The 27,166-nt window shown below is 41.6% G+C and overlaps 1 protein-coding gene across 7 annotated transcripts in view; it reads right to left on the bottom strand.

Moving 5' to 3' along the window:
• LOC138744766 (BTB/POZ domain-containing protein KCTD19-like) overlaps positions 1-27,166 on the bottom strand; it is a 78,284-nt gene that overhangs the window by 26,152 nt on the left and 24,966 nt on the right. For all 7 annotated transcript variants that reach the window (XM_069901404.1, XM_069901410.1, XM_069901407.1 and 4 more), the window contains 5 exons: positions 18,558-18,689; positions 16,909-17,122; positions 16,381-16,550; positions 15,270-15,376; positions 8,325-8,467 (listed from right to left, as the gene is read on the bottom strand). In XM_069901404.1, coding sequence (XP_069757505.1) covers positions 8,325-8,467; positions 15,270-15,376; positions 16,381-16,550; positions 16,909-17,122; positions 18,558-18,689 — 766 coding nt within the window. The remainder of the gene's footprint in view (positions 1-8,324; positions 8,468-15,269; positions 15,377-16,380; positions 16,551-16,908; positions 17,123-18,557; positions 18,690-27,166) is intronic.

The raw sequence follows: 27,166 nt of genomic DNA, 5'->3' as shown, positions 1-27,166 counted from the left end.
ATGGGAAGCTAGAGAGGAAATTGCAGGTGCCCTGGCTGAGATTGGTGAGTCGTACAGGTAAGATGGTAGAAAAATGTTGAATTATTCATACAGGGCTGCATGAAAAGTATGGGAACCACAGACTAGAACGCCTAACATCTTGGTTGATAAATTACTAGAGGGAGTCTTGAGGGAGAAGATACACATGTGTATTGGGAAGGGTTGTGGCTATCATGTGACAGCACTGCCCCCTACCTAGTCGGAGGACACAGCAGCTGCCAATCAAAGTTTGGTTCTTCTCCAGGCATTAGTGCACACCTTGCTGTTGGTTCCAATGTAAATTACCTGGACTGCACTCTCCAGCCTGCCTTTACTTGGACTTAGGTCATTGGATGTTGTAATTGGATTAACCTTCCTGGCACTGAGCCATTGGTCCCTATAATTTTTTTAAATATTTTATTTAAAATAAATGCAACCATGATTACAACAGTAATACAATGATACAAATATATCCTAATTTTAACATGGTTTTTTCTATATATATATATATATATAGAAAAAACCTAAAAAAAAACTAAAACCCCCTCTACCCTCTCCTACCTCTACAAATACATCCCACCCTCCCATCTTACCCTTTTTAACCCAGCTAACCCCTAATAAGAAAGGCAGAAAAGAGGAGAATACTAAAACACAAATTAATACATCGTGGAATAAGGAAACCCCACTACATCCAGATCACAATCTTCAAATTTTCCATTTCAAATAATCCAAATATTGGCTCCAAATCTTTTTAAAAATATTTATCCCTAAAATTATACGTTATCTTCTCCAATGAGATACAAGACCTTAATTCCGAATGCCATCTCTGTAAACTATGTTCTACCTGATCTTTCCACGAAATTGCTATACATTTCCTTGCCACTGCTAATGCCAATCTCAGAAAAGCTATTTGAAATTTATCCAATTTATATACCAAACAAAACTCACTTACATCCCCAACTTAAAAAATGTTTGGATCTAAAGAAAATTTTAATTTCAAAATATTCTGTAAACAATCCTTAACCTGAGACCAAAAAGGCTTAACCTTATCACAAGACCATACTTAGTGTAAAAACATACCTTTCTGACCATTGCATCAAAAACAAGTCAGAAAAACTCAAATTCTATCTTTTTAAATGCTCTGGAGTTAAATATAATTGAAATATAAAATTATAAGTTACAAACCTATACCAAACATTTATAGTTTATGACAAATAATTTTCCAATGATCTCTATCAATGTCAACTCCCAAATCTTTCTCTCATTTAAGTCTTGATTTATGCAAATCAATTTTAGACATTTTCTGTTGCAATAATTTATACATTTCAGAAATAAATCTTTCTTTCCTCCATCACAAACCAACATATCAAATTTCGACTCTTTAGGTAGAAACAAATTCTTCCCCCAAAAAAATCATATAACATTGTAAATCAATTGGATAATAACAAAAGAGTCTGAATTGGTATTTGAAATATTTCTTTCAAAAATGAAAGAAACTGACTTAATTCATAGCAACTATTTATCATCTTAATCCCTTTCTGATCCCAAATCTTAAGGTCATTATTAACCATAAAAGGAAAGTTTATTTTGATACAAAGGAGTATATCTAGATATTTTACCTTGAGTACCATTTTCTTTATTTATCCCATCCCAAATCTCTCAAATGAGATAAAATTGGTGACTTATAAGTACTTAATAATTTAACTTTCCATTTATAAACAAATTGATCTCTTCTATCCTCACTAATTCTATTTAATTCTATATCTGCCCAAGTCAAAGGATTATCCAAACATTCTATTAATAAATTTTAACTGAGCAGCCTGATAAAAATGTAAAAATTTGGAAGTTGTAAGCCTCCTATGGTCCCCTATAAATGATCTGGGCTGGAACCTCCAGCACTATAAAGGGACCACCCTGCTTCAGTCCAATCCTAGAAATGTGGAGAAACTATTAGTAAGATGTGCACTGTTAAAAGGGTTAGGAGCGTTTAATTAGTGTCCCTTGTAGCATAGAACCATGCCTGCACTGAGTCGAGGGGTGGTGGGGCATCGTGGTGATTTCTCCTTGATCATTGTATGTACCAGTTCAGCGTGAGTGCGTGCGGTGCGTGCGTATTTGCCCCACACTCGTTCATTAATTCCTGCTATTTCTTTCCCATGGCTGCTGTCAGCTGTGTGTGTTGCATCAGTTACCAATTTCCAACTTGCCCTCTGTAAATAAAATACTTCCTCATAAAACCATGTTCTGAATCCTTGCCTTTGAGGCCTATCAAACCTGTTTCCTCACTCACAACATGCAATTGGATGGATGTAGGCTGAAAGGAGAGAATCAGGTCAGCTTTGTAAGCGAGATAGCATGCCTCACAAATATGACTGCATTTTTTGGTGATGTGACCAAGAAGGCTGATGAGGGCAGAGCTGCATGTGTTGTACATATGGATTTCTGCAAGGCATTCAATGTGCTCACATGATAGGCTATTCTGATGAAAGCCAATATGGTCGTTTGAATGCCTGCATATGGATTTCAAGGGCTCCCCTCCACCAACCACAACACCTTCATGGTCATCGATGAGTATTCATATTTCCCCCTTGCTCAGACATGACCACCACCATGGTCATTAGGGCCCTGCACAACTAGTTCACTCTACCTGTCCTACGTCCACAGCGATCGAGGGTCCTCGTTCATGAGCAACAAGCCGTGCCAATACGTGCTGGCCAGAGGTATCACCACCAGTAGGGCCACTAGTTATAACCCCCGAGGGAATGCCCAAGTGGAGAGGGAGAACACTACCATGTGAAGGCCATCCTCCTTGCCCTTAATTCCAGGGAGCTGCCAGTCTCTCACTGAGAGGAGGCCCTTCCCAAGGGACTCCACGCAATCAGGTCACTGTAATGCATTACCACCACGCTACCCTTCAAACAAATTTTCTCCTTCCTCAGGAAGTCCATGTTGGGACCACCCTGCCATCCTGGTTGTTGTCCCCAGGGACAGTCCTGCTACATGAGGGGCCATAAAACTGACTCACTGGTTGAAAGGAACCAGCACCTCCATGCAAACCCCAAGTACGCATACATGGCCTACCTGGATGGCTATGAGAAAATAGACTCCATCTGTGACCTTGTGGGGGCATCCAAGGAGCATACCCACCAGACAACACCCTCCCTTCCCATGGACACAAACTACATACTATGGCACCCTACCCCCACTCCAGTCTCTGTGCCCCAGCAGGTTGAGACAGTGCTGGAGATCCAGGATGAATCAGTGACCCCAGCTGCAGCAGAGCAACCACCTCTCAACAGAAGAACAGATTAACCTCTAAGACCTTTGTAAGACTTTGTACCCATGTCACCCCATTGGACAAAATTTTTTTTTAAATGGGGTGAATGTGGTGAACTGTTGTATACTTATTAATCTTCCTCTGCCCCGTCCTGTAACTGTACCCGTGGCTCCTCCATCTTGACCCTGTATAAAAGCTCCAACATCATAACCCACAGAAGCCTGGGTCACAGCACAGGATGACCTTCAAGCTTATTGTAAATAAAAACCTAGCCTTTTGAGTTACTGATAGTGCATCAGTGGCCATACAAAGTGCAGGATCTCAAGTGCTGTAATCTCCAAATTGCTTCCAGTGTTCTGAGCTAGTGAGAATCGGAATGAAGGATAGGTCAGATGAATGCAAGCTGAAGGGATGGTGCAGAACATTGGACTATAGGGTCCTAGATCAGGGGAACTATTCTGTGGTAGGTGTAGCAACTTAACCCAAGTGGGATGAACATCCTTGTGGGAGAAGTTTGCAAACACTGTTGGGCAAGGGTGCTCACACTATTTGATCACAAGGAGAGGTATAATCACCTGGAAGAGAAATAGTTAACATCCAGTAGCAGAATTGAGACAAGGTTAAAGAACAGGCAACACAACATACCAATGAATAGGAGTAAAAGGGGAGATGGTATTGCACTAAGACAGATTACATCACTTCAGCATTGAGAGGATTTCCTAGAAAGCTCCTCAAACAAGGCCATATGGTTAGAGATTAGAAACAAGGAGGATGTTGGCTCTTCACTGGGGATGTATTACAGACCTCTTCACAGTCAACAGGAGATGGATGGAATAATAGACACGAAGGCAGATAAAAGTGTGGTGCCACAAAAATAGGGTATTGCACAGGCAGATTTCAATTTCCCAAACATTAACTGGAATAGTTTTAGCTTTAAAGTCTCAGGGGGGCAGAATCTTTGATTCCAGGAAATCTTTTAGACAATGTGTAATTAGACCAACGAAGAAAGGAGCATTATTAGATTTTGGGGAATATAGTTGATTAAGTACAGAGAGTATCAATGAGGAAATCTTCTGGATATTATGATCATAAATGTACATTTTAATGTGGTTGTAGAAAAGAAATTATGGATTAATAATTAAGATGTTAAATTGGGGTAAGGTAAGGCCAACTTAACTTAAAGGAAGACTTGGCAAATGTAGATTAGGAGTATTGGAATATTTATTAAAAGTGTAACACAACACACAGCTTCTACCTATTTTCTAAGGAATTATTTGCAAACAGATAAACGTGAAGTATGCACCTATTTGCACAGCCTTAGAACAATTATGTCCAACAAATAATGCCATTGATTTTGACACCAAATGGAACCTACAGTTTTGATCTGATTACAAAGCATTGAGGTACCAATTTAAGATTAATCAACACATTGCAAATAGTTTGACCAATATGATACAGTTTTGGGCTGATGGCTTTACATGTGCAAGTGCATGCATCTTCCCAATTGAGTGACACTTTATTTCAACCTAGTGTCATGTTCCCACAACCTGAATTGAGATTGTCAAGCATGAGTGCTGCAGGAGCAAAGGTGAAACCAGTTAGGTTCCCTACATTTTTATTTTGAAATAGCATTTTCCCCATTTTTTCTCTTTTGCTTTCTCCAATTTCGCAGTACTTTCCCTATGATTTTTTTTAACTACAAGTGTGCCGCAAGCACATTGGTCCTGCCCAAGTGTATGTCAGAGGGTTAGTTGCTTTGCATCATCCAAAATATCAACTTTTCAATACTACAATCTTTGGCTTGGCTTCGCGGACGAAGATTTATGGAGGGGGTAAAAAGTCCACGTCAGCTGCAGGCTCGTTTGTGGCTGACAAGTCCGATGCGGGACAGGCAGACACGATGGCAGCGGTTGCAAGGGAAAATTGGTTGGTTGGGGTTGGGTGTTGGGTTTTTCCTCCTTTGCCTTTTGTCAGTGAGGTGGGCTCTGCGGTCTTCTTCAAAGGAGGTTGCTGCCCGCCAAACTGTGAGGCGCCAAGATGCACGGTTTGAGGCGTTATCAGCCCACTGGCGGTGGTCAATGTGGCAGGCATCAAGAGATTTCTTTAGGCAGTCCTTGTACCTTTTCTTTGGTGCACCTCTGTCACGGTGGCCAGTGGAGAGCTCGCCATATAACAGGATCTTGGGAAGGCGATGCTCCTCCATTCTGGAGACGTGACCCATCCAGCGCAGCTGGATCTTCAGCAGCGTGGACTCGATGCTGTCGACCTCTGCCATCTCGAGTACTTCGACGTTAGGGGTGTAAGCGCTCCAATGGATGTTGAGGATGGAGCGGAGACAACGCTGGTGGAAGCGTTCTAGGAGCCGTAGGTGGTGCCGGTAGATGACCCATGATTCGGAGCCGAACAGGAGTGTGGGTATGACAACGGCTCTGTATACGCTTATCTTTGTGAGGTTTTTCAGTTGGTTGTTTTTCCAGACTCTTTTGTGTAGTCTTCCAAAGGCGCTATTTGCCTTGGCGAGTCTGTTGTCTATCTCATTGTCGATCCTTGCATCTGATGAAATGGTGCAGCCGAGATAGGTAAACTGGTTGACCGTTTTGAGTTTTGTGTGCCCGATGGAGATGTGGGGGGGCTGGTAGTCATGGTGGGGAGCTGGCTGATGGAGGACCTCAGTTTTCTTCAGGCTGACTTCCAGGCCAAACATTTTGGCAGTTTCCGCAAAGCAGGACGTCAAGCGCTGAAGAGCTGGCTCTGAATGGGCAACTAAAGCGGCATCATCTGCAAAGAGTAGTTCACGGACAAGTTTGGAAGGCTGGCGGCAAAACTCTGCATGCCAAACTGCATGAGTTTTTCAAGCTTTGTTGGGACCAAGGTAAACTGCCTCAGGATCTTCGTGATGCCACCATCATCACCCTGTACAAAAACAAAGGCGAGAAATCAGACTGCTCAAACTACAGGGGAATCACGTTGCTCTCCATTGCAGGCAAACTCTTCGCTAGGATTCTACTAAATAGAATAATACCTAGTGTCGCTGAGAATATTCTCCCAGAATCACAGTGCGGCTTTCGCGCAAACAGAGGAACCACTGACATGGTCTTTGCCCTCAGACAGCTCCAAGAAAAGTGCAGAGAACAAAACAAAGGACTCTACATCACCTTTGTTGACCTCGCCAAAGCCTTCGACACCGTGAGCAGGAAAGGGCTTTGGCAAATACTAGAGCGCATCGGATGTCCCCCTAAGTTCCTCAACATGATTATCCAACTGCACGAAAACCAACAAGGTCGGGTCAGATACAGCAATGAGCTCTCTGAACCCTTCTCCATTAACAATGGCGTGAAGCAAGGCTGTGTTCTGGCACCAACCCTCTTTTCAATCTTCTTCAGCATGATGCTGAACCAAGCCATGAAAGACCCCAACAATGAAGACGCTGTTTACATCCGGTACCGCACGGATGGCAGTCTCTTCAATCTGAGGCGCCTGCAAGCTCACACCAAGACACAAGAGAAACTACAATAAGACTTCATTAATTCACATGTCCAGGATTTTGTTGGTGCCAGACTATTCGATGCATCCTTATTAATACTTCAACATGTTTTTAATGCTTTTTTTCTAAAAGATATTACATAGTAGTGCAATAAATGTTCCCATGAATGTGCCAGGTTTACAGGAGGTACAAGAAACAGGGCCCCACAGAAAGTCTAGGAAACAGAACCAGGTGAGACAGATGCCAAACTGCAAAGTTATCTGAAAAATATCCTTGGAGTTTTATCATACCTGTCCCCTGAATTTCAGGTCAAAGTCACGACAGGGCTCAATACATCCAGAAAAAGCGAAAGTTGGCACTAAGTGACCCTTTAAAAAGACTTCATAGAAAAAAAAGCCCTCCTTTAATGTGAACATCCAAAATGTTGAATACCTGTCAGCAAAACTCTGCTGCCAAGTTAAATATGGAAGCTTTCATGCAATGTTAAGCGTCAAAAATGGCATCACTGCTGGAGCTGTTGTAATGGCAGCACTACCGCTGGTGCGGATGCAGGGAATATGGAAAATAGAGACACAACTCTGCTCTGAAAGGTTTTACCACTTGGTCCTCATGCCAGCCACTCCGTACAGGCTTTAAACTGCCTTGTCAAGGAACCAACATGTTTATAAAGTGGAGGTCTGTGCTCAAGAAGGCAGTGCCAGTGCTCGGCAGCAGCCACGAGGGGCTACAGAATCCAGCGGAGCCTCAGACTGGTGCAGGGCATCAGAAAGGTGAAGAATTCTCCACTAGCCCCATTCCTCCCCCTCCCCATTAAGAAGAGGCAGAGGAGACTGTGACCTTAGCCATGGCAGCAGACCAATGAGGGTCTCAGCAGCTGAGAGACCTACACAGGCTGCAGGCAACTTGCTGTCTGGGGACCCACAGAGAGTGTTGGCAACTGGAGACCAGCTCATGGGAACAGGTATCAGAGCCAGGATGTGATAGGGTGCTGATGGCAAAAAGGGCTCCTGATTGTCTTGGAGGTTTGGATCTGGAGCTCTATGCAGCTGCAAAGGGTGTGGTAACACTGGAAGTGAATCCAGTGACTATGAAGGGACTCACTTTTGCTTGTACTGTAATAAGTTCCAGGCAATACTAATGGTGACTGTCTGCCATAATGTATATACAGTTTAAGAAATGAATTTTGATCTTTGTGCTTCTCATATCAGCTCAAGCACTCCAACCCCCCCACGCCCCTCCCCGCAGGAAGGCCTGCCGCCCACCCACCCCCCTCCACCTGGCAGACCCGTCAATCGTACAGCTTTTCTAATATTGACCACTTTCCTCCAAGTCATGTCAGAAGTTGCCAAATCAACACAGTTTTGCATTTTTGGAACAAGGACAGATTTCCCAAACTTACAGCCAACAAACTGACAAAATGTTCACCCTATTAAACTAGTTAAATTTAAACTTCAGTTTTGTTATGATAGATAATTCTTTAAACCAATGGAAAATTTGTGGTGTACCAAAATTTTTGACAGCTGAAGTATCAGTTATTGCACTCACTTGAATCCTGATGGGATATACAGTTTGTCAAATCTCAGAAAGTTGATGATATGTCTAAACATCTGACCATCGCCGATGATGAAAAGCGTCCTGCCGTATGCAATCCATTGTGCTTTCTTAGGATTATATAGGAGTTCTGGGTACTAACAGATAGAAATCTCATCAGATACACTACATGGTTTATTTAGTCTCAACCATTCAAGAAGCTACAATTTGTGTCTCAACATTGAAAAGGTATAACCTCTTTAGCCTTAATTTGTTAACTTAAAGTCAGAGCCATACAGCATGGAAACACGCCCTTTGGTCCAACTTGCCCACAGTGACAAAAATGTTCCATCCATTCATCCAACCCTAAAATCCCTCTAAACATTCAAAATTATTTTTAAACTTTGCAATAGTACCTGCCTCAACCATCTCCTCCAGCAGCCCATTACATAGACCCACCACCCTCCATAAAATACGATCCCTCAGGTTCCTATTAAATCTCACTCTGCTCACCTTAAACCTATTTCCTCTGGTTATCGATTCCCCGACTCCGGGCAAATGGCTGCATTCACCCAATCTGTTCCTCTCATGATTTTGTCCAAGTCTATGAGATCACCCCTCATCCTCCAGTGCTTCAAGGAATAAAGCCCCAACCTGCTCAACCTCACCCTGTAGCTCAGGCCCCTATGTCCCACAAAAATCCTTGTAAATAATGTATTTATGTATTACAACCTCTCCAGCTTGACAACATCCTTTCGGTAGCATGGTGACCAAAACTGAACACCGTACTCCAACTGGGGCCTCACCAACATCTTGTTCAACTGCAACATGACCTCTTTTATCTTATTTCTTGAAAGACCTCCCCAAAATGAAGTCACTACACCAGTTTATGAAAGGAAATTGCTGATTCTCTGAACAAAAACTTTGACTGTTATATCACTTTAAACTATGAAAAAAGTCCAAAAGTCTCATCCTTAATATATTTCTTTATCTCAATGTACTGAATTCCCTCTTCTTCTCACCCCCCCCAACCTGTGTACAGAATTCTCTCTCTCTTCCACCACCCCTCCCACATATGGAATTCTCTTTCTTCCCCCCCCCCCCCCACCTCATCGCCCTTCTCCCATGTACAGAATTCTCTTCCCCCCATCCCCTTAAATGTATCAATGATATCTGTCTCAACCACTCTGTGGTCTGGAGTTTACCAACGGACAAAGGAAACAGGGAAGAATGCATTCACAACTTCTAATCCCACTACAGTTCCTAAGGATCTAAGTGTGATAACCCATTGTTGTGCCACGATTGGCTGATACTAGCTGGACATGCCTCCCGAGACTGATCCTACCCATAGACCCTTGCATGTTCCCCTTTCCCTTTGCTTCAATCAGTCAATGAGGTTGATGGTAGTTCCTATCTTTAGTTAATAAAAGCCTGATAGTTTCACAATATCAGCCTTTTGTCATTATTGATGGTACATCAGTTTTATTAACTAAAAATGTCAAAAAGAGCATGGAACAGTACCTGAAACCTGAGAAACTCAACATTGACTCCCGGTCACCAGACTCCCCGAACACGTTCGATCTTTGGCTACGCTGCTTTGACATTTTTTCGGTGGCAGCCACGAATACTATTACCATGGACACTAACCAACTGAGACTACTTCTCGTGCATGTCGGGCCCCAAGTGTTCCCGTTGATCAGCAATGCCAGCTCATACAAAGCAGCTTTGGAGGCCCTCAAGATCTAGCATCACAGGAAGGTTAATGAAGTCTATGCCAGGCATCTCCTGGGCACCAGAAAACAATGACTTGGTGAGTCAACTGCCGAGTACCTGCAGGCCCTCTGATGAGATCCTCTGTGTTCTAGGTGGCCAAGATGGCACGTATGAGGCCAGAATCTGCTCCAGGTACATATGGCAATGGCTACTGGAGCAAAAGGTTCTCGATTTGCAAAGGGCAGTTGAACTTAGAGATACTGGAGATGGCCCTCCAGAACTCAGATGACTACTCGGCCGCTTGATGTCATCCATCCCCATGAGTAACTGGTCCCCTACACCAACACATTACTTTAGTGATCTGACCTTAGCCACCATTGTGGGACATCTCTCCAAGTGATACCTTTGCGGGTCAGCATCCAGGGAAATGCTGCCCTGCCAAGGATGCAGTGTATTCCAGGTGCTGTAAAAAGGGGTGTTATACTAAAGTTTGCTAGTCCAAACCATCTGCAAGGTCTAGCAGTGCTGCGTGCCGACTTCAGGTAGTGCAATCTGTGCCATCTTCCCTGAACTCCAGCAACATCATGTGCACATCCCGTGGACCACTATTTTGGTCTGCATGCTAAATGCCATCTTCCCAGGCATAAAATACTTTGAGGGGTCAAAGCCAGCCATCTTGAGGCCGAGGGCAGCCACCTTGGGGGCAGGAGCAACCATCAGACTAGGACAATGATTCCATACTGGCCTCCATCACTCTGAACCGGGGGCCCTGCATGAACACCGCCAGGTCCATGATGGACATCCAGGTAACAGTTGCAATATCAACTGTTTATTCGATAGTGGGAGTACAGAAAGCTTTATCAACCCCAATACTGCTAAACAATTGTCCTTTAAATTATGACCCACCAAGCACAGCATATCACTCACATCCAAATCATACATGGCAGACACCCTGGGGTCCTGAGTAGTGATCCTCAGTGTTGGCAGGGTTGTGTTCAAAGTCTTGAGCCTGCTCATTATGCCACAATTCTGTGCCCATTGCTACTGGGACTGGATTTCCAGTGCCAACTTCAGAAAGTCGCTCTGCAATTTGATGGGCCCCTTAACCCCCTCCCCCCACAATTGTCTGCAATGAACAGTTCACAGACGGACCCCTGCAGGCAATGTGTGGTCTCTTAACCCTCAAGATTGATCCCCTTCCGCTGTTCGCCAACCTCACTCCTGATTGCAAGTTGATGACCACCAGGAATAGATGGTACTGTGCGGCTGACAAGGCATTCATTAAGGAGGAGTTTCAGCGCTTACTGAGCAAAGGTATAATCGAGGCCAGTAATACCCTTTGGATGGCCCAGGTGGTCGCCGTAAAGAACGGGGATAAGAATAGGATGGTCATAGACTATAGCCAGACCATTAACCAGTATACACAACTCGATGCTTACCTCCTTCCCCACATATCCAATATGGTCAACCAGATTGCACAATATCAGGTATTCTCCACAACTATCCTGAAGATGTTGTATCACCAGCTCTCGATTGCCCAGAGGACTGCCAAAATACGGCATTCAAGGTGGATGGCTGTCTCTATCACTTCCTCCGGGTCCCTTTCAGCATCACAAACCGGGACTCCATTTTCCAATGAAAGATGGATTGCATGGTGGACTGCTATGATCTACAGGACACCTTCCCATATCTATTTAATGTTACTATATGTGGCCATGACCGGCAGGATCATGATGCGAACCTCCACAAGTTCCTCCAGGCAGCTAAATTAATAAACCTCACTTACAACGAGGATAAGTATGTATTCTGGAAATCACAGCTAGCTATACTTGGTTGTGTGCTCAACAATGGCGTCACTGGCCCCGACCCAGCCCGCAAGCATCTGCTGATGGAGCTACCCCTTCCCACATATCCTCAAAGTTCTGAAGAGGTGCCTTGGGTTTTTCTCATATTATCCTCAATGGATCCCCACCTATGCTGACAAGATATGCCCATTGGTCAAAACTAACACATTTCCCCTGTCAGCAGAAGCCCAAATAGTCTTTAGCAGCATCAAAGACAACATCGCCAAGGTAACCATGCATGCCATTGACAAGTCCACACCATTCCAAATGGACAGCAATGCATCTGACTTTTCCCTGGCTGCCATACTCAATCAGGTGAGCATATCAGCCATCTTCTTCTCATGAACCCTCCAAGGCCCTGAAATTCGCCACTCCTCCGTCGAGAAGGCAGCGGCCAAGGCCATCGTGGAGGCTGTACGCCACTGGAGGCGCTATCTCACAGGGAAACAGTTCACTCTCCTCACAGATCAGTGAGCAGTAGCATTCATGTTTAATAACAAGCAAAGGAGAAAAATCACGAATGATAAGATCCTTAGGTGGAGAATCAAGCTGTCCACTTACAATTATGGCATTCTCTTCCGGCCTGGCAAACTTAATGAGCCCCCAGACACTCTTTCCTGAGGAACCTGTGCTAGTGTTCAGTTGGACAGACTGCAGGCTCTCCATAATGAGTTACTCGTTTTTTTTCCATTTTATCAAATATCGGAATTTACCATACTCTGTTGAGGAAGTCTGATCTATGACTAAGAACTGTCAGGTCTGCACCAAATGCAAACCCCAGTTCCACTGGCTGGACAAAGCGCATCTGATCGAGGCTACCTGACCCTTCGAGCACCTCAGCATTGATTTCAAAGGACCCCCTCCCCTCCTGCAACTAGAATGTTTACTTCCTTACAATCATCGATGAATACTCGTTTTCCCTTCACCATACTTTGACTGGATATGACGATGGCCACAATGATCAAGACTTTCTGGAATATCTTCACTCTCTTTGGGTACCCTGGCTTCATCCCCAGTGACCGTGGTGCACTGGCCAGGGGCATTACCACAAGCAGGACCACCAAGTACAAATCTAGGGGTGATGGGCAAGTAGAAAGGGAGAATGCCAGTATGGGAGACTGTCCTCCTGGCACTGAGGTAACGGGGTTATTTCCAATGATGGGCACAAAGAAATGGTCTTGATCCAGGGCCTTGCTCCATTGGGAGCCTCCTCTACCACCATTGACTTTCAAAGACAACTCCCCTCCCCCCTTCAACCTTAGGGATCTCAGAGCCTTCAGGTGACCACCCCCTACCCCTGGCAATTGTTGTCGTTAAAGATATACCAGCTTCAGACTCCCCCACCACCTCTCCTGTCCCCACCCTGCGACAAACGGTTAACAGATCCACCTCACAAGCTGCTCAGGATGCCTCAGTGGCTTCCCAACCATTGCCACATCGCTCACTGCGGCAGAGGAGACTCCCTGATAGACAATCTGTGAAATGTATATATGTTTCACCTTTTTTCTCCCTCTGCAGGACTCTTCTTAAAAAGAAGGGGTGAATGTGGTAAAACACTGTTATACCATGACTGGCTGCTGCCAGCTAGAGACAGCTCCCGAGACTGATCCTACCCATAGTCCCTTGCATCCTTTCCTTTCTTTTTGCTTCTATCAGTCAATGGGGTTGATGGTAGTTCCTGCCTTTAGTTAATAAAAGCCTGATAGTTTCACAATACCAGCCTTTTGTGATTATTGATGGTACATCACAAAGCATTCACAAAATTCCCCTTACTGACAGAATTCTGGATATGGGTCTGACCAATTTATCAAAATATACATAAATAGAACATGTAACTGTTTAGTTTATTAGATAATGTGATTTATTACTGGGCCATGCAAACTGTAGTAATTCAAAGAGGCGTGGTTAGCATGGAGGTTAGCACAATGCTGTTACAGTGCCAGCAATCGGGACTGGGGTTTAAATCCGGCATTTTCTGTAAGGAGTTTGTACATTCTCCCCATGTCTGCGTGGGTTTTACCCGTCGGCTCCAGTTTCCTCCCACTGTTTAAAATGTACCGGAGTTGTAGGTTAATTGGGCGGCACAGGCTTGTGGGCCAAAAGGGCCTGATACCATGCTGTATGCCTAAATTAAAAATTTTAATAACTGCAGCTTGAGTATTATCTGGCAATGTCATCAGGATTCAACCCCTGTATTCTTTATGCTGATCCATAGTTAATAGCTCCTGCCCCTGTGCATTGGTAGAGATAATGAAGAACATAAAAACAGGACAGATCCAGTGGTACTGATGCACAACTCACGGCTTCTTCCTACTTCACAAGCACAATCCACAATTGACTTTTCTCCCATTAACTTATCTAGCTTCCTAAGTAGCTTTGCTCAGTTTCTTGTGAAGCCAGTTCCACAATTCCACTAATCATACTTAAGGCATTCTGAGATTCATCACAGAGGCATAAAATACAAAAGCAGACAAGCTATGTTGAGTTGTACAAAATACCAAATGAAATTTTGCATCCATTCTTGCCATGGTATCTTAGGAAGGTGTTCAATGTCCTTCACATGGGTGTTTAAAATAAAGTACCAAAGGACCAATTAGATTGAAAAAGCCGAGGTGGTTCACTAGGAAGCAAAAATATTAGGCAGAACAGAGTTGTACAAGATCATCAAGGGTTTAATCAGTGAAAGATAACCCCATTGCATTGGGAACAATACAATCTTCAGCACATGATGCAAGGGAGATGTGATAAGAAACATTTTCTACTCAGTGTTAGGTTCTGAAACTCACTGCTTTTGGTTCTACCAGCACTACATGTTGGGGAATAGAAATGGATGAACATTTGGGGTAGAATAATTCACTGGACTATAGGCAAAGGGTGAGTGAAGGGCCAGACAGGACTGTTTCAGTTGGGAATAGCTCCATTTCAATGGTCTTTGTCCTGTGCCATAACAATTCTAGGATTCCATGAAAATGTACTCTGCGAGAAAAATATTCTTGCAACTTAAAAATTGGGTCCACTCAGAACAAAGAAAAGTTTGGAAACAGAGAAACTATCACATTTTTATGAAGTCAAAGATTTGAAGAGCATCATTTGTATCTCTGAAGGGAAATGAGTATCATATTCTTAGACTATCCCAGTGATAGAACAGAATCTTGCCCTTTTCAGAATTATTATCAAATTTCATGTGCTGATTTGGAACTACCATAATAAGCAAATGATATTTTTATAAAGTTGCAGGTTATTTTCAGTTTGATCCATTGCAATAGTAATAATGTTGGTATACATCTCAAATATAAACACATAATTGATTATTACATATCGTATGACAATTTTCACAGGGTTAGAATGGGTGCTGATGAATAGATGATTGGCAAGATATTTGTAGAAAAATAAACTAACATACCTTCAGGAAGGAATTCAGATAAGTGGCATACCAATAATTTCCCACATAAACTTTCACAATCTGATGCAGCGTATGCCTGTCTACGTCAGCCGTCCAATCCGAAATATCTTAAAAATATTTGATCAATTTAAGGTATTTAGAAAATACTACATTCAAATATGTAAAATCCTAAAATTTAGTTTTATTAAGGATACATAAAATCATAGCAGTATAGGAGATGGCCATACCGTTCATTGTAACAATGTATTAATGCCCTTCATAGCAAGCAAATCCACTCCATTCCCCACTTTTCCCCTTAAGTCCTGCAAATCAATTTCCCTCAACTGCCTATCCAGTTCCATTTCAAAACTTGCGAATGTGAGAAAGTTCCAGATTAAAACCACTTAGCATAAAAAATGCTTCTTCTCACATTCCTCATTTGACAATCACTTTGAATCTGTATTTCACAAGTCCTTCAACTCTCCACAAACAGAAAGAGCTTTGTTCTATTTACTTAAATAAATGCATCCTGTTCGTATACACATGTCAAATCTCCTTGCTCTTCTTTGATCCAAGGAAATGTCCTCATTCAACCCTTGTAGCTAAAAGTCCTCAACACTCAAGTGTTTTCTTCCCTTAAAACATTCTCCTGAAGTGCAGTGATCTGAATTGGTCTCCAGACACCAGCTGGGGCATAGCTAGTGTTTTGTAAAGGTTAAACATAACTTCTGTCAGTTTACATTTATGAATTCTGAAATGCGTATGCTTTACTACAGCTGTTGCAACATAGGCACAGCACAGTGCCTCACAGACAAAACCCTCCCATCCCTCTAGAACATCTATATGGAACGCCAGCGATGAGCACCAGTAATCAAGGAGCCACACCACCCAGCACACACTCTGTTCTCATTGCAACTCTCAGGGAAGAAGTATAGGTGCCACAAGGCTGTACATTTCTTTATTTTGGAAACATTTCTGTCTTCTTGAATACAGTTACCAGTAATTAGAACTTCTGCCTCACCTGCAGGAAAAAGAATCTCATCGTTGTGTGTGATGTCGTGCATGTGCTCTGACAATAAATCTGAACTTTAGCTTGTTACTTTCAAATACACTACTTTTAGATGGAACTTACTTATCTTAAACCTTGTTTCAAGGGTCTCCATTTTTCTTTTCTGGAGATAAAGTCGCATGGCGTCCTTTATTGGCTGATACAGATTGTCATGTCGGTCCAGAAAAACACAAACCGCACACACTTGAGATACGTCTTCAGTCAAAGGTAAACGGCATGTCCCTAACCAGCTTCTAGAGAGACAAATAATATCAGCCTTTTACAGTGAGGATAATAAACTAAAAGCAGGTATTAAAATGTATGAACACAATACATTAAATTGGAACTCTGAATGAATGATCATCAGTGTTTTTGAAGTTGCAGCGGGCATAATTGCATTATCATATAGAACATTACCAAATAGTTTAAATTCAAGATTGCTATTCACTAGAAACTTGCAAGCTATTTAAAGGGTTGATATCAAGAACATTTCACTCCTTGATAAGATAACCTTATAATAGAATAGAAAAAAAAGCAATCACAAACATTCAAAATATCTAATCTTAGCCAACAGTTGTAATCATAATTGAAAGCAAAGCAAAATACAAGTACCTGACATGTTTAAAAAGAACTCCATTGCCAAAAATATACAGCTTCATCCCATCAAGGCTGCTTTCAATGCAAAGTTGTCCTAGTGCTGAATCTGGGTATTTCACTAACAATTCCAGGACAAGTACATACAATGGCTTATGTGCTGTGGCATATGTAGACTCACATCCCATTTCAGAATGACGTTCAGGGATAGAGGCATCTTTGCTATTTTGAGCTAAAATAAAGTACATATCACTACAAATTGCAATTGATAATTTGAAAAATAATAGCATAGTTATTATTAGCATGTACAAACATGCCATTGTGGATCACTGTGCACGTTTCAAATCCATTTCAAACTTTAAAAAATAATTTCATGGCTCAGTAATCAAAGCCAACCAATTATTTTTAATAAAACGATTCGTATTGCACTATACCCATAAAGCCACTGAAAATATGATACAATAACTTTACATAACAGTGGATTAAACCTGTGTGCAGGAAAACACAGATAATGCAGTAAAAACACAACAATGGGGAAACTCAGCAGGTCAAACAGTGTTCTTTATAGAGCAAAGATAAAAATACATAAATGACATTTTGGGCTTGAGCCTTTCATCAAGGTATGGAAAAATGTCAGCAGGGGTGGTTACAAAGGCAGGAAGTAGTAGGTAGAGAAGGGAGGGATGGGACAACAGCAAGCAAGAGGAGGAGGGATGCTAGGTGAATAGAGAGAGAAGAGGTGGAGATCTGACAGGGGAAAGGGAAGGGAGGTAGAAGAAGAGAGCAGGTGAGCAGAAACAGGAGAAGTCGATGTTAATGCCATCCAGCTGGAGAGTGCCAAGATGGAAAATCAGGTGTTGTTCCTCCAATTTGTGGGTGGTCTTGATGGGATAGTACATAAGGCCATGGACAGACACGTGAGTGTGGGAGTGAGATGCAGAACTGAAATGGTTGGCCACTGGGAGTTGGTGGGAGCCCATGGACAGATTGATTATTACAAATTGGATATTGAAAAATCCAGATGGTTGGCATTAACATCAACTTCTCCAGTTTCTGCTGACTTGCTCTCCTTTCTCCCTTCCTTCCAGCTCACCACCGCCTTCCCTCTCTTTTCACCTAGCCATCCCTCCTCATCTTGATCACTGCTGTGCCCTCTCCCTTCTCCATCTATCACCTCCATGCAACCACACCACCCGACCGCCCACCCTTCTATTCGGATGCCTGTCAATATTTTTCCATATCTTGATGAACCCAAAACATCAGTTATGTATTTTTGTCTTTGCTAATATAAAGGACACAGTTTGACCTGCTGAGTTTCTCCAGCATTGTGTTTTTACTTCAACCTGACTGCAGACTTTCGAGTTTAGTTTATAATCTGCCTCAACAGTGTCTGCTTTGTTTTTGTTTTCATGACATATCTAAACTAATTCAGGAAAAACTGCACATAATCTTCTTAAAATACAACTACTGTTCATTAATAAACAATTGTCAAAAACTACAAATTTTATTTGAACATTAAATGTCTGACAAAATCAAATGTTTTCATCTATAAAAAGATCACGAAGTAATTCAGTCATATTTAATTTGTAATCCTCAACACATTTCTCATGTTTCCTTTCCATAGATATTTTACTTGAAATGATGCTTTCTAACATTTATTGACTTACCCATGTCTCTTCTGTACAATTTCACAGCTTTGAGGAGTTCTGGAATTTGAAGCATTTCCATTTCAGTCAGAAGAACATCAATTTCTGAAAGTTTGTCAGGTACAACCAGCTTGCCAGTCAGAAGGAAATTCACTGCAAAGTTGGTTTAAATATTTCACTTAATCCTGACTCAAATTCTATTAACATTCATCAATAACTAATAGATGTTCTTATACATAACTTGCATTTACGTTACAGACTTAAGATTGGAAAAAAATGGAAAAAGAGTCAAAAGGTAAGTGTCAGACAGGGCAAATATTAGGTTCTAATTTTATTTTTTTAAATTGAATTTAGACATACAGCACGGTAACAGGCCATTCCAGCCCTTGAGTCTGTGCCATCCAAATACCCCAATTAACCTATGAACCCCCAATGTTTTGAAGGATGGGAGGAAACACAAGCTCTCTGAGGAAACTCACGCAGTCACAAACAAACTCCTTACAGACGGGACCAGATTTAAATCTGGGTCACTTGTGCTGAAGTAATGTTGCACTAGCCATGCTGCCCTCCATGCTGAACTGGAGAAAATGGCATCATCCACCAAAGTAAAAAAAAAACTATTTGTGGGAACTGTGCAGGGCTGATTGCTGGCTGTAGAACACATCACAAAGGGGGAGTATATGAAGAAGGGAACTCATAACCAGTTTCTGGGATTCACCAGGTGCTTATGCATAGGATTGAGATGCCAGATAGCTGCTGATTGCCTTCAGACAACAAGATAGGAACCACTCAAAGATTAGTCTCAGAAAGCTGGATGGCTGATGGGGTGTCCTGACATACTAAATATTACATCAAGGTTGAAGAGAACCACGTACAATATGCAATGTTTCTGGGGCAACTCAGGAGGTTACCATAGAACATTACAGCACAGAAACAGGCCTCTTCAGGCTCTTCTATTCCATGCTGAGCATTTTTTTTTGCCTAGTCCCACTGACCTGCATCCAGTCCATAGCTCTCCAAATCTCTCCCATCCATGTACCTGTCCAAATTCCTCTTAAATGTTAAAATTGAGCCCGCACTCACCCCTCAACTGGCAGCTCATTCCACACTCCCACCACTCTGTGTGAAGATGTTCTCGCGAATGTTCCCCCTAAACCTTTCCCCTTTCACCCTTAACCCATGTCCTCTGGTTTGTATCTCACTTCCCCTCAGTGGAAAAAGCCCACCTACATTTATTCTGTCTATCCCCCTCATAATTTTAAATACTGCTATCAAATCTCCCCTCATTCTTCTATGTTACAGGGAATAAAGTCCTAACTAGTTTAACCTTTCCCTGTAATTCAGTTCCTGAAGTCCTAGAAAATCTTCTCCACACTCTTTCTATCCTGTTGATATCCTTCCTGTAGTGAGGTGACAAAAACTGCACTCCAAATTTGTCTCACTAATGTCTTTCCTTTTTCAATATTTTTATTGGAACTTACAGAAATAATACATAAAGAGAAGCCATTATTCTTAGCAAAGTACATTGGTTCGCCAACGTGAGATCCCATCCAAACAAACACAACCATTCCATCCATTGACTTGCGAAGATCAGCATGCGTTTTAGTGCGGGAGCAAAAAAGCACTGCATAATACATTTTTTTGCTACGGCTAGAGCTATCTTAACAAATCTTTTTTGTGCATCCTCCAAATCAATTCCAAATTCTTTGTTTTTTATGTTACTTAGGAGGAAGATCTCTGGATTCTTTGGTACATTGTTTTCTGTAATTTTATTTAATATTTGGTTTAGATCTTCCCAAAATTTTTCTACTTTCTCACATGTCCAGATTGCATGAATTGTTGTTCCCATTTCTTTTTTACATCGAAAACATCTATCAGATACTGTTGGGTCCCATTTATTTAACTTTTGAGGTGTAATGCACAGCCTGTGCATCCAGTCACATTGTATCATACGCAACCTCGTATCCATTGTATTCCTCATCGTTCCAGAACATAACTTCTCCCATGTTTCCTTTTTTATCTTTATATTTAAATCTTGTTCCCATTTTTGCCTAGCTCCACCACTCGTTTCCTCATTCTCCCCCTCCTGCAGTTCAATATACATACTTGTTATAAATCTTTTGATTATCATTGTATCTGTAATCACACATTCAAAGTTACTTCCCTCTGGTAACCCCAGACTACCTCCCAATCTGTCCTTCAAGCAGGATCCCAATTGGCAACATGCCAGCACTGTATCTTGAGTTATATTGTATTTATCTTTCATTTGTTCAAAGGATAATAATCTATTTCCCAAAAAACAATTTTCTATTCTTTTGATCCCCTTCCTCTCCCACCCTCCAAAGGAAAGGCTATCCACTGCAAAAGGGAGTAACTTGTTTTGCGTCAATATTAGTCTTGGTAATTGATAACCTGCTCTACTTCTTTCTACATGAATCCTCCTCCAAATATTGAGCAGACGATGCAACACCAGAGAACCTCTATATTGTACCAATTCTTCATCCCATCTATACAATATGTGTTCAGGTATCTTTTCCCCTATTCCATCTAATTCCAATCTAGTCCAATCTGGCTCCTCCCCCGCTTGATAAAAATCTGATAGGTATCTTAATTGTGCGGCTCCACAACAATTTTTAAAGTTTGGCAGTTGTAAGCCTCCTTGTTTATACCACCCTGCCAATCCATCCAGTGCCATCCTCGGTTTCCCCCCCCTTCCACAAAAATTTCCTTATTATTTTCCCTATCTCCTTGAAGAATTTCTCTGTCAGGTGTATTGGCAATGCCCGAAATAGGTATAATATCCTTGGAAAAATGTTCACTTCAATACAGTTTATCCTTCCTACCAGTGCCAGTGGCAAATCTTTCCAATGCTCCAAATCGTCCCGAAATCCCTTCATTAGTGGACAACAATTGAGCTTATATAGTTGGCCGAGGTTTTTATTTATTTGTATACCTAGGTATACAAAGGTATACCTAGGTTTGCCCATTCAGAGCCAGCTCTTCAGCGCTTGACGTCCTGCTTTGCGGAAACTGCCAAAATGTTTGGCCTGGAAGTCAGCCTGAAGAAAACTGAGGTCCTCCATCAGCCAGCTCCCCACCATGACTACCAGCCCCCCCACATCTCCATCGGGCACACAAAACTCAAAACGGTCAACCAGTTTACCTATCTCGGCTGCACCATTTCATCAGATGCAAGGATCGACAATGAGATAGACAACAGACTCGCCAAGGCAAATAGCGCCTTTGGAAGACTACACAAAAGAGTCTGGAAAAACAACCAACTGAAAAACCTCACAAAGATAAGCGTATACAGAGCCGTTGTCATACCCACACTCCTGTTCGGCTCCGAATCATGGGTCCTCTACCGGCACCACCTACGGCTCCTAGAACGCTTCCACCAGCGTTGTCTCCGCTCCATCCTCAACATCCATTGGAGCGCTTACACCCCTAACGTCGAAGTACTCGAGATGGCAGAGGTCGACAGCATCGAGTCCACGCTGCTGAAGATCCAGCTGCGCTGGATGGGTCACGTCTCCAGAATGGAGGACCATCGCCTTCCCAAGATCGTATTATATGGCGAGCTCTCCACTGGCCACCGTGACAGAGGTGCACCAAAGAAAAGGTACAAGGACTGCCTAAAGAAATCTCTTGGTGCCTGCCACATTGACCACCGCCAGTGGGCTGATAACGCCTCAAACCGTGCATCTTGGCGCCTCACAGTTTGGCGGGCAGCAACCTCCTTTGAAGAAGACTGCAGAGCCCACCTCACTGACAAAAGGCAAAGGAGGAAAAACCCAACACCCAACCCCAACCAACCAATTTTCCCCTGCAACCGCTGCAATCGTGTCTGCCTGTCCCGCATCGGACTTGTGAGCCACAAACGAGCCTGCAGCTGACGTGGACTTTTTACCCCCTCCATAAATCTTCGTCCGCGAAGCCAAGCCAAAGAAAAGAAGAATACCTAGGTATCTTATTGCCTGCATTTGCCATCTGAATGGCGATTCCCTCCCAAACTTTGAGAAATCCGCATTATTCATAGGCACCGCTTCACTTTTATTCACGTTAATCTTGTAACCCGACACTTCTCCACATTCCCTCAACTTCTTATATAATTCTTTTATTGATAGTTCTAGTTCTGTTAAGTATACTATAACATCATCCGCAAATAAACTGATTTTATATTCCCTGTCTTCCATCTCCATCCCCTTTATATTATTTTCTGTTCTCATCAATTCCGCCAGTGGTTCCATAGCCAACGCGAACAACAAAGGTGACAGTGGGCATCCCTGCCGTGTTGACCCGCCTAAGTTAAACTGCTTTGATACATATCCATTTACTGTCACTTTCGCCAATGGTCCCTTACATAATGCCTTAATCCAATTAATATACTTCTCTGGTAAACTGAATTTTTGCAATACTTTGAATAAATAATTCCATTCTACTCTGTCAAAGGCCTTCTCTGCGTCTAAAGCAACTGCTACTGTTGGCGCTTTACTCCCTTCTACTGCATGAATTAAGTTAATAAATTTACAAATATTGTCTGTTGTGCGTCTTTTTTTAATAAATCCAGTTTGGTCTAGATTTACCATTTTCGGTACATACTCTGCTAATCTGTTTGCTAATAGTTTAGCTATTATCTTATAGTCTGTGTTAAGTAAAGATATTGGTCTATATGACGCTGGTGCGAGTGGATCTTTCCCTTGCTTTAGTATTACTGTAATTATTACTGTTTTACATGAATCTGGTAAGCTTTGTGTTTTATCAATCTGGTTGATTACTTCCAGGAGGGGAGGAATTAATAAATCTTTAAATGTTTTATAGAATTCTATTGGGAATCCATCCTCTCCTGGTGTCTTATTAATTGGTAATTTTTTTATTATCTCTTGTATTTCTACTATTCCAAATGGTTCTGTTAATTTATTTTGTTCCTCTATTTGTAGTTTTGGTAGTTCAATTTTAGTTAGAAATTCATCTATTTTCCCTTCTTTCCCTTCGTTTTCAGTTTGGTATAATTGTTCATAGAATTCTCTAAAGTTTTCCTTGATCTCCTTTGGATTATATGTGATTTGTTTGTCTTTTTTCCTTGATGCCAATACCATTTTCTTAGCTTGTTCTGTCTTAAGCTGCCATGCTAGAATTTTGTGCGTTTTTTCCCCTAGTTCATAATATTTCTGTTTTGTCTTCATTATGTTCTTCTCCACCTTATATGTTTGTAGTGTTTCATATTTTATTTTTTTATCTGCTAATTCTCTTCTTTTAGTTGTATCTTCCTTCATTGCTAATTCTTTTTCTATATTTACTATTTCCTTTTCCAACTGCTCTGTTTCCTGATTATAGTCCTTCTTCATCTTGGTTACATAACTTATTATTTGCCCTCTAATGAACGCTTTCATTGCATCCCATAGTATAAACTTATCTTTCACTGATTCCGTGTTTATTTCAAAATACATTTTAATTTGTCTTTCAATTAATTCTCTAAAATCCTGCCTTTTGAGTAACATGGAGTTTAATCTCCATCTATACATTCTTGGAGGGATGTCCTCTAACTTTATTGTCAATATTAAGGGTGAATGGTCCGATAATATTCTAGCTTTATATTCTGTTTTTCTTACTCTATCTTGTATACGAGCTGATAACAAAAATAGGTCTATTCTTGAGTATGTTTTATGTCTAGCCGAGTAATATGAATATTCCTTTTCCTTTGGGTGTTGTTTCCTCCATATATCCAAAAGTTGCATTTCTTCCATCGATTTAATTATAAATTTGGTTACTTTGTTCTTTCTGTTAATTTTTTTCCCAGTTTTGTCCATATTTGAATCCAAATTCAGGTTGAAATCCCCTCCTATTAGTATGTTCCCTTGCGTGTCTGCTATCTTCAAAAAAATATCTTGCATAAATTTTTGATCTTCTTCGTTAGGTGAATATACATTGAGTAAATTCCAAAACTCCGAATATATCTGACATTTTATCATTACATATCTCCCTGCTGGATCTATTATTTCCTCTTCTATTTTAACTGGCACATTTTTACTAATTAATATAGCTACCCCTCTTGCTTTTGAATTATACGACGCTGCTGTTACGTGTCCTACCCAATCTCTCTTTAATTTCTTGTGCTCCAATTCAGTTAAATGTGTTTCTTGCACAAATGCTATATCAATTTTTTCTTTTTTCAGTAAATTTAGCAGTTTCTTCCTTTTAATTTGGTTATGTATTCTGTTAATATTTAAAGTCATATAGTTCAGCGTAGCCATTTTATACTTTGTTTATCTTCCCTTTCCGTTTCTCCATCATGACCTTTCCTTCTTATCCATTTCTGCTTTCTTGTTTTGAACACTTTATAAGACAACATTTCTAAAACATCAAACATTTTCCCTATTCTCCTATTTAAAACTTCTTTAACCCCAATCTCCCCTCCCCCTCCTGAGTTGTCCTTTATCCCTTGTCGGACAACCACATCTCCCCTCTCCATTTGGATTTGCGAATTCACTTGCAAACGTCAGCTGATTTTGCAGTGACCGTAACTCCTCCCCACCCAGCCCCCCCCCAGAAAAGATTTCAATTTTCATATGTAATAAAGGTCACTCTTAATTCCCTCCTTATTCCCTCTATTCCATTTCCCTCCCTTATTAATTCTTGTGTATACTCTATATATTTTCCTCTAAATACGGATACATTCATGTATGCACACTATATATATATATATATATATATATACACACACATATACCCCTTTACACACATACATATAGATCGTGGTCATTTTTACTCTTATTATATGTCTTCATCTCTCTGCTTGTTTTGTAGTTGTTCTGCAAATTTCCTTGCTTCCTCTGGATCCGAGAATAGTGTGTTTTGTTGCCCTGGAATAATTATTTTAAGTACCGCTGGGTACCTTAACATAAATTTTTATCATTTTTTCCATAAGATCGTTTTCGCTGTATTGAACTCCTTCCTCTTCTTCAGGAGTTCAAAACTTATGTCTGGATAGAAAAAAAAATTTTGACCTTTATATTCCAGTGGCTTTTTGTCCTCTCTTACTTTCTTCATTGCTTTCTCCAATATATTTTCTCTTGTTGTATATCTTAAGAATTTTACTAAAATGGATCTTGGTTTTTGCTGCGGTTGTGGTTTCGGGGCTAAAGTTCTATGTGCCCTCTCTATTTCTTCCTGTAATTCTGGTCTTCCCAGGACCCTGGGGATCCAATCTTTTATAAATTCTCTCATATTCTTGCCTTCTTCATCTTCCTTAAGGCCCACTATCTTTATATTATTTCTTCTATTATAGTTTTCTATCATATCTATCTTCTGAGCTAACAGCTCCTGTGCTTCTTTAGCTTTTTTATTAGATTCTTCTAATTTCTCTTTTAAGCCTTTTACTTCCATATCTACAAATGTTTCTCGTTTTTCCATATTTTCCACTCTTTTTGCCAATTCTGGTATGGCCACTTCCATTTTATTCATTTTTTCTTCTGCATTCTTAATTCTTCTTTTTATCTCATCAAATTCTTGTAATTGCCATTCTTTCACTGATTCCATATATTCTTTAAAAAAAGATACATCCATTGTCTTGCCTTTCTCTTCTTCTTCCACTTCTTTCTGTTCTTCTTCTTCTTCCTCTGGATTGACCATCTGTTGTTTCCTTGTTTTCTTTTTACCCTCTTCTTTCTTGTTGTCGTTATTGTCTGTGTTCTGCACCTGCTATTGTGCTGCAGGTGTCTCTCTCAGCTGTGGAGATCGACTCCGCAGCTGTTCCCCCCTCCCGTCAGTGTGTTTTTTTTCATGCGCATCGTGCATGCGCGAGGAGTCGCGCATGCCCGGTTGCGCACTTTTACTCGGCTCTGTGAGCCATTTTTGTAGTCCCTAGCCCGGGACCTCCACTGACCTGTGGGAGCGGGCCTCTCTCTCCGCGGCGGGCCTCTTCGGACAGGTAAGGCCTTCACCTTCTTCTTCTGACGTCTTTCCTTCTTTTCTTCCCGTTGTTTTTGGTTTTTCTTTCTTCGCTGCCATTGTCTTCACACTTTTACTTTCACTTTGTTTTGGTTTTTAAGTTTGTGCCTTTGTTTTTTCTCTATCTTTTTTAAACTTTTCTGGAGAGGGCTGGAGTTTCCCGACCGGCCACTACTCCATCACGTGACTCCCCCCCAAAAAAGCGCTGCATCAGTGGGAGATTGCAGTATAGCAACCCCAAAAAGCACTAAAATAGTAAGGCCTGCAGGAGCAGAGCCCTGAGGGAGATCACAGGAGAGTGATCCACAAAAATGAAGTCAAACCCCTGAACAAGCCCTCTGGAGAAGGAGGTGAGCGGTAAAAATTCTGGAACTCCTAAAGTGGGGAGTCCATTAGTATTCACAAAAAACAAAGGCCTGCTAATCCAACCAATGTCAAAGGTATCTCATCCATTATCTCACTTACGTCTGTTAGGTTGCATGATCGGAGAGCGAAGATCGACATAAATGTTCTGCAGCCTAGAACTCTGGACATCCTGCGGGCATCTTGGAGAAAGTCTACACAAAAACAGTATGCCTCCTATGTGGGGAAATGGAAAAAGTACTGTGCCCAAATTGGACTCTATTGGAGTTTTCTAACTGATATGTTCTATGTGCAGGGGGCCAACTACAGTGCGGTAA

The sequence above is a fragment of the Narcine bancroftii genome, chromosome 10, assembly GCF_036971445.1.
Source record: "Narcine bancroftii isolate sNarBan1 chromosome 10, sNarBan1.hap1, whole genome shotgun sequence".
Lineage (NCBI taxonomy): Eukaryota > Metazoa > Chordata > Chondrichthyes > Torpediniformes > Narcinidae > Narcine > Narcine bancroftii.
Note: the sequence above shows the minus strand (reverse complement) of the source record. Positions and strands in the feature narration are given on the sequence as shown.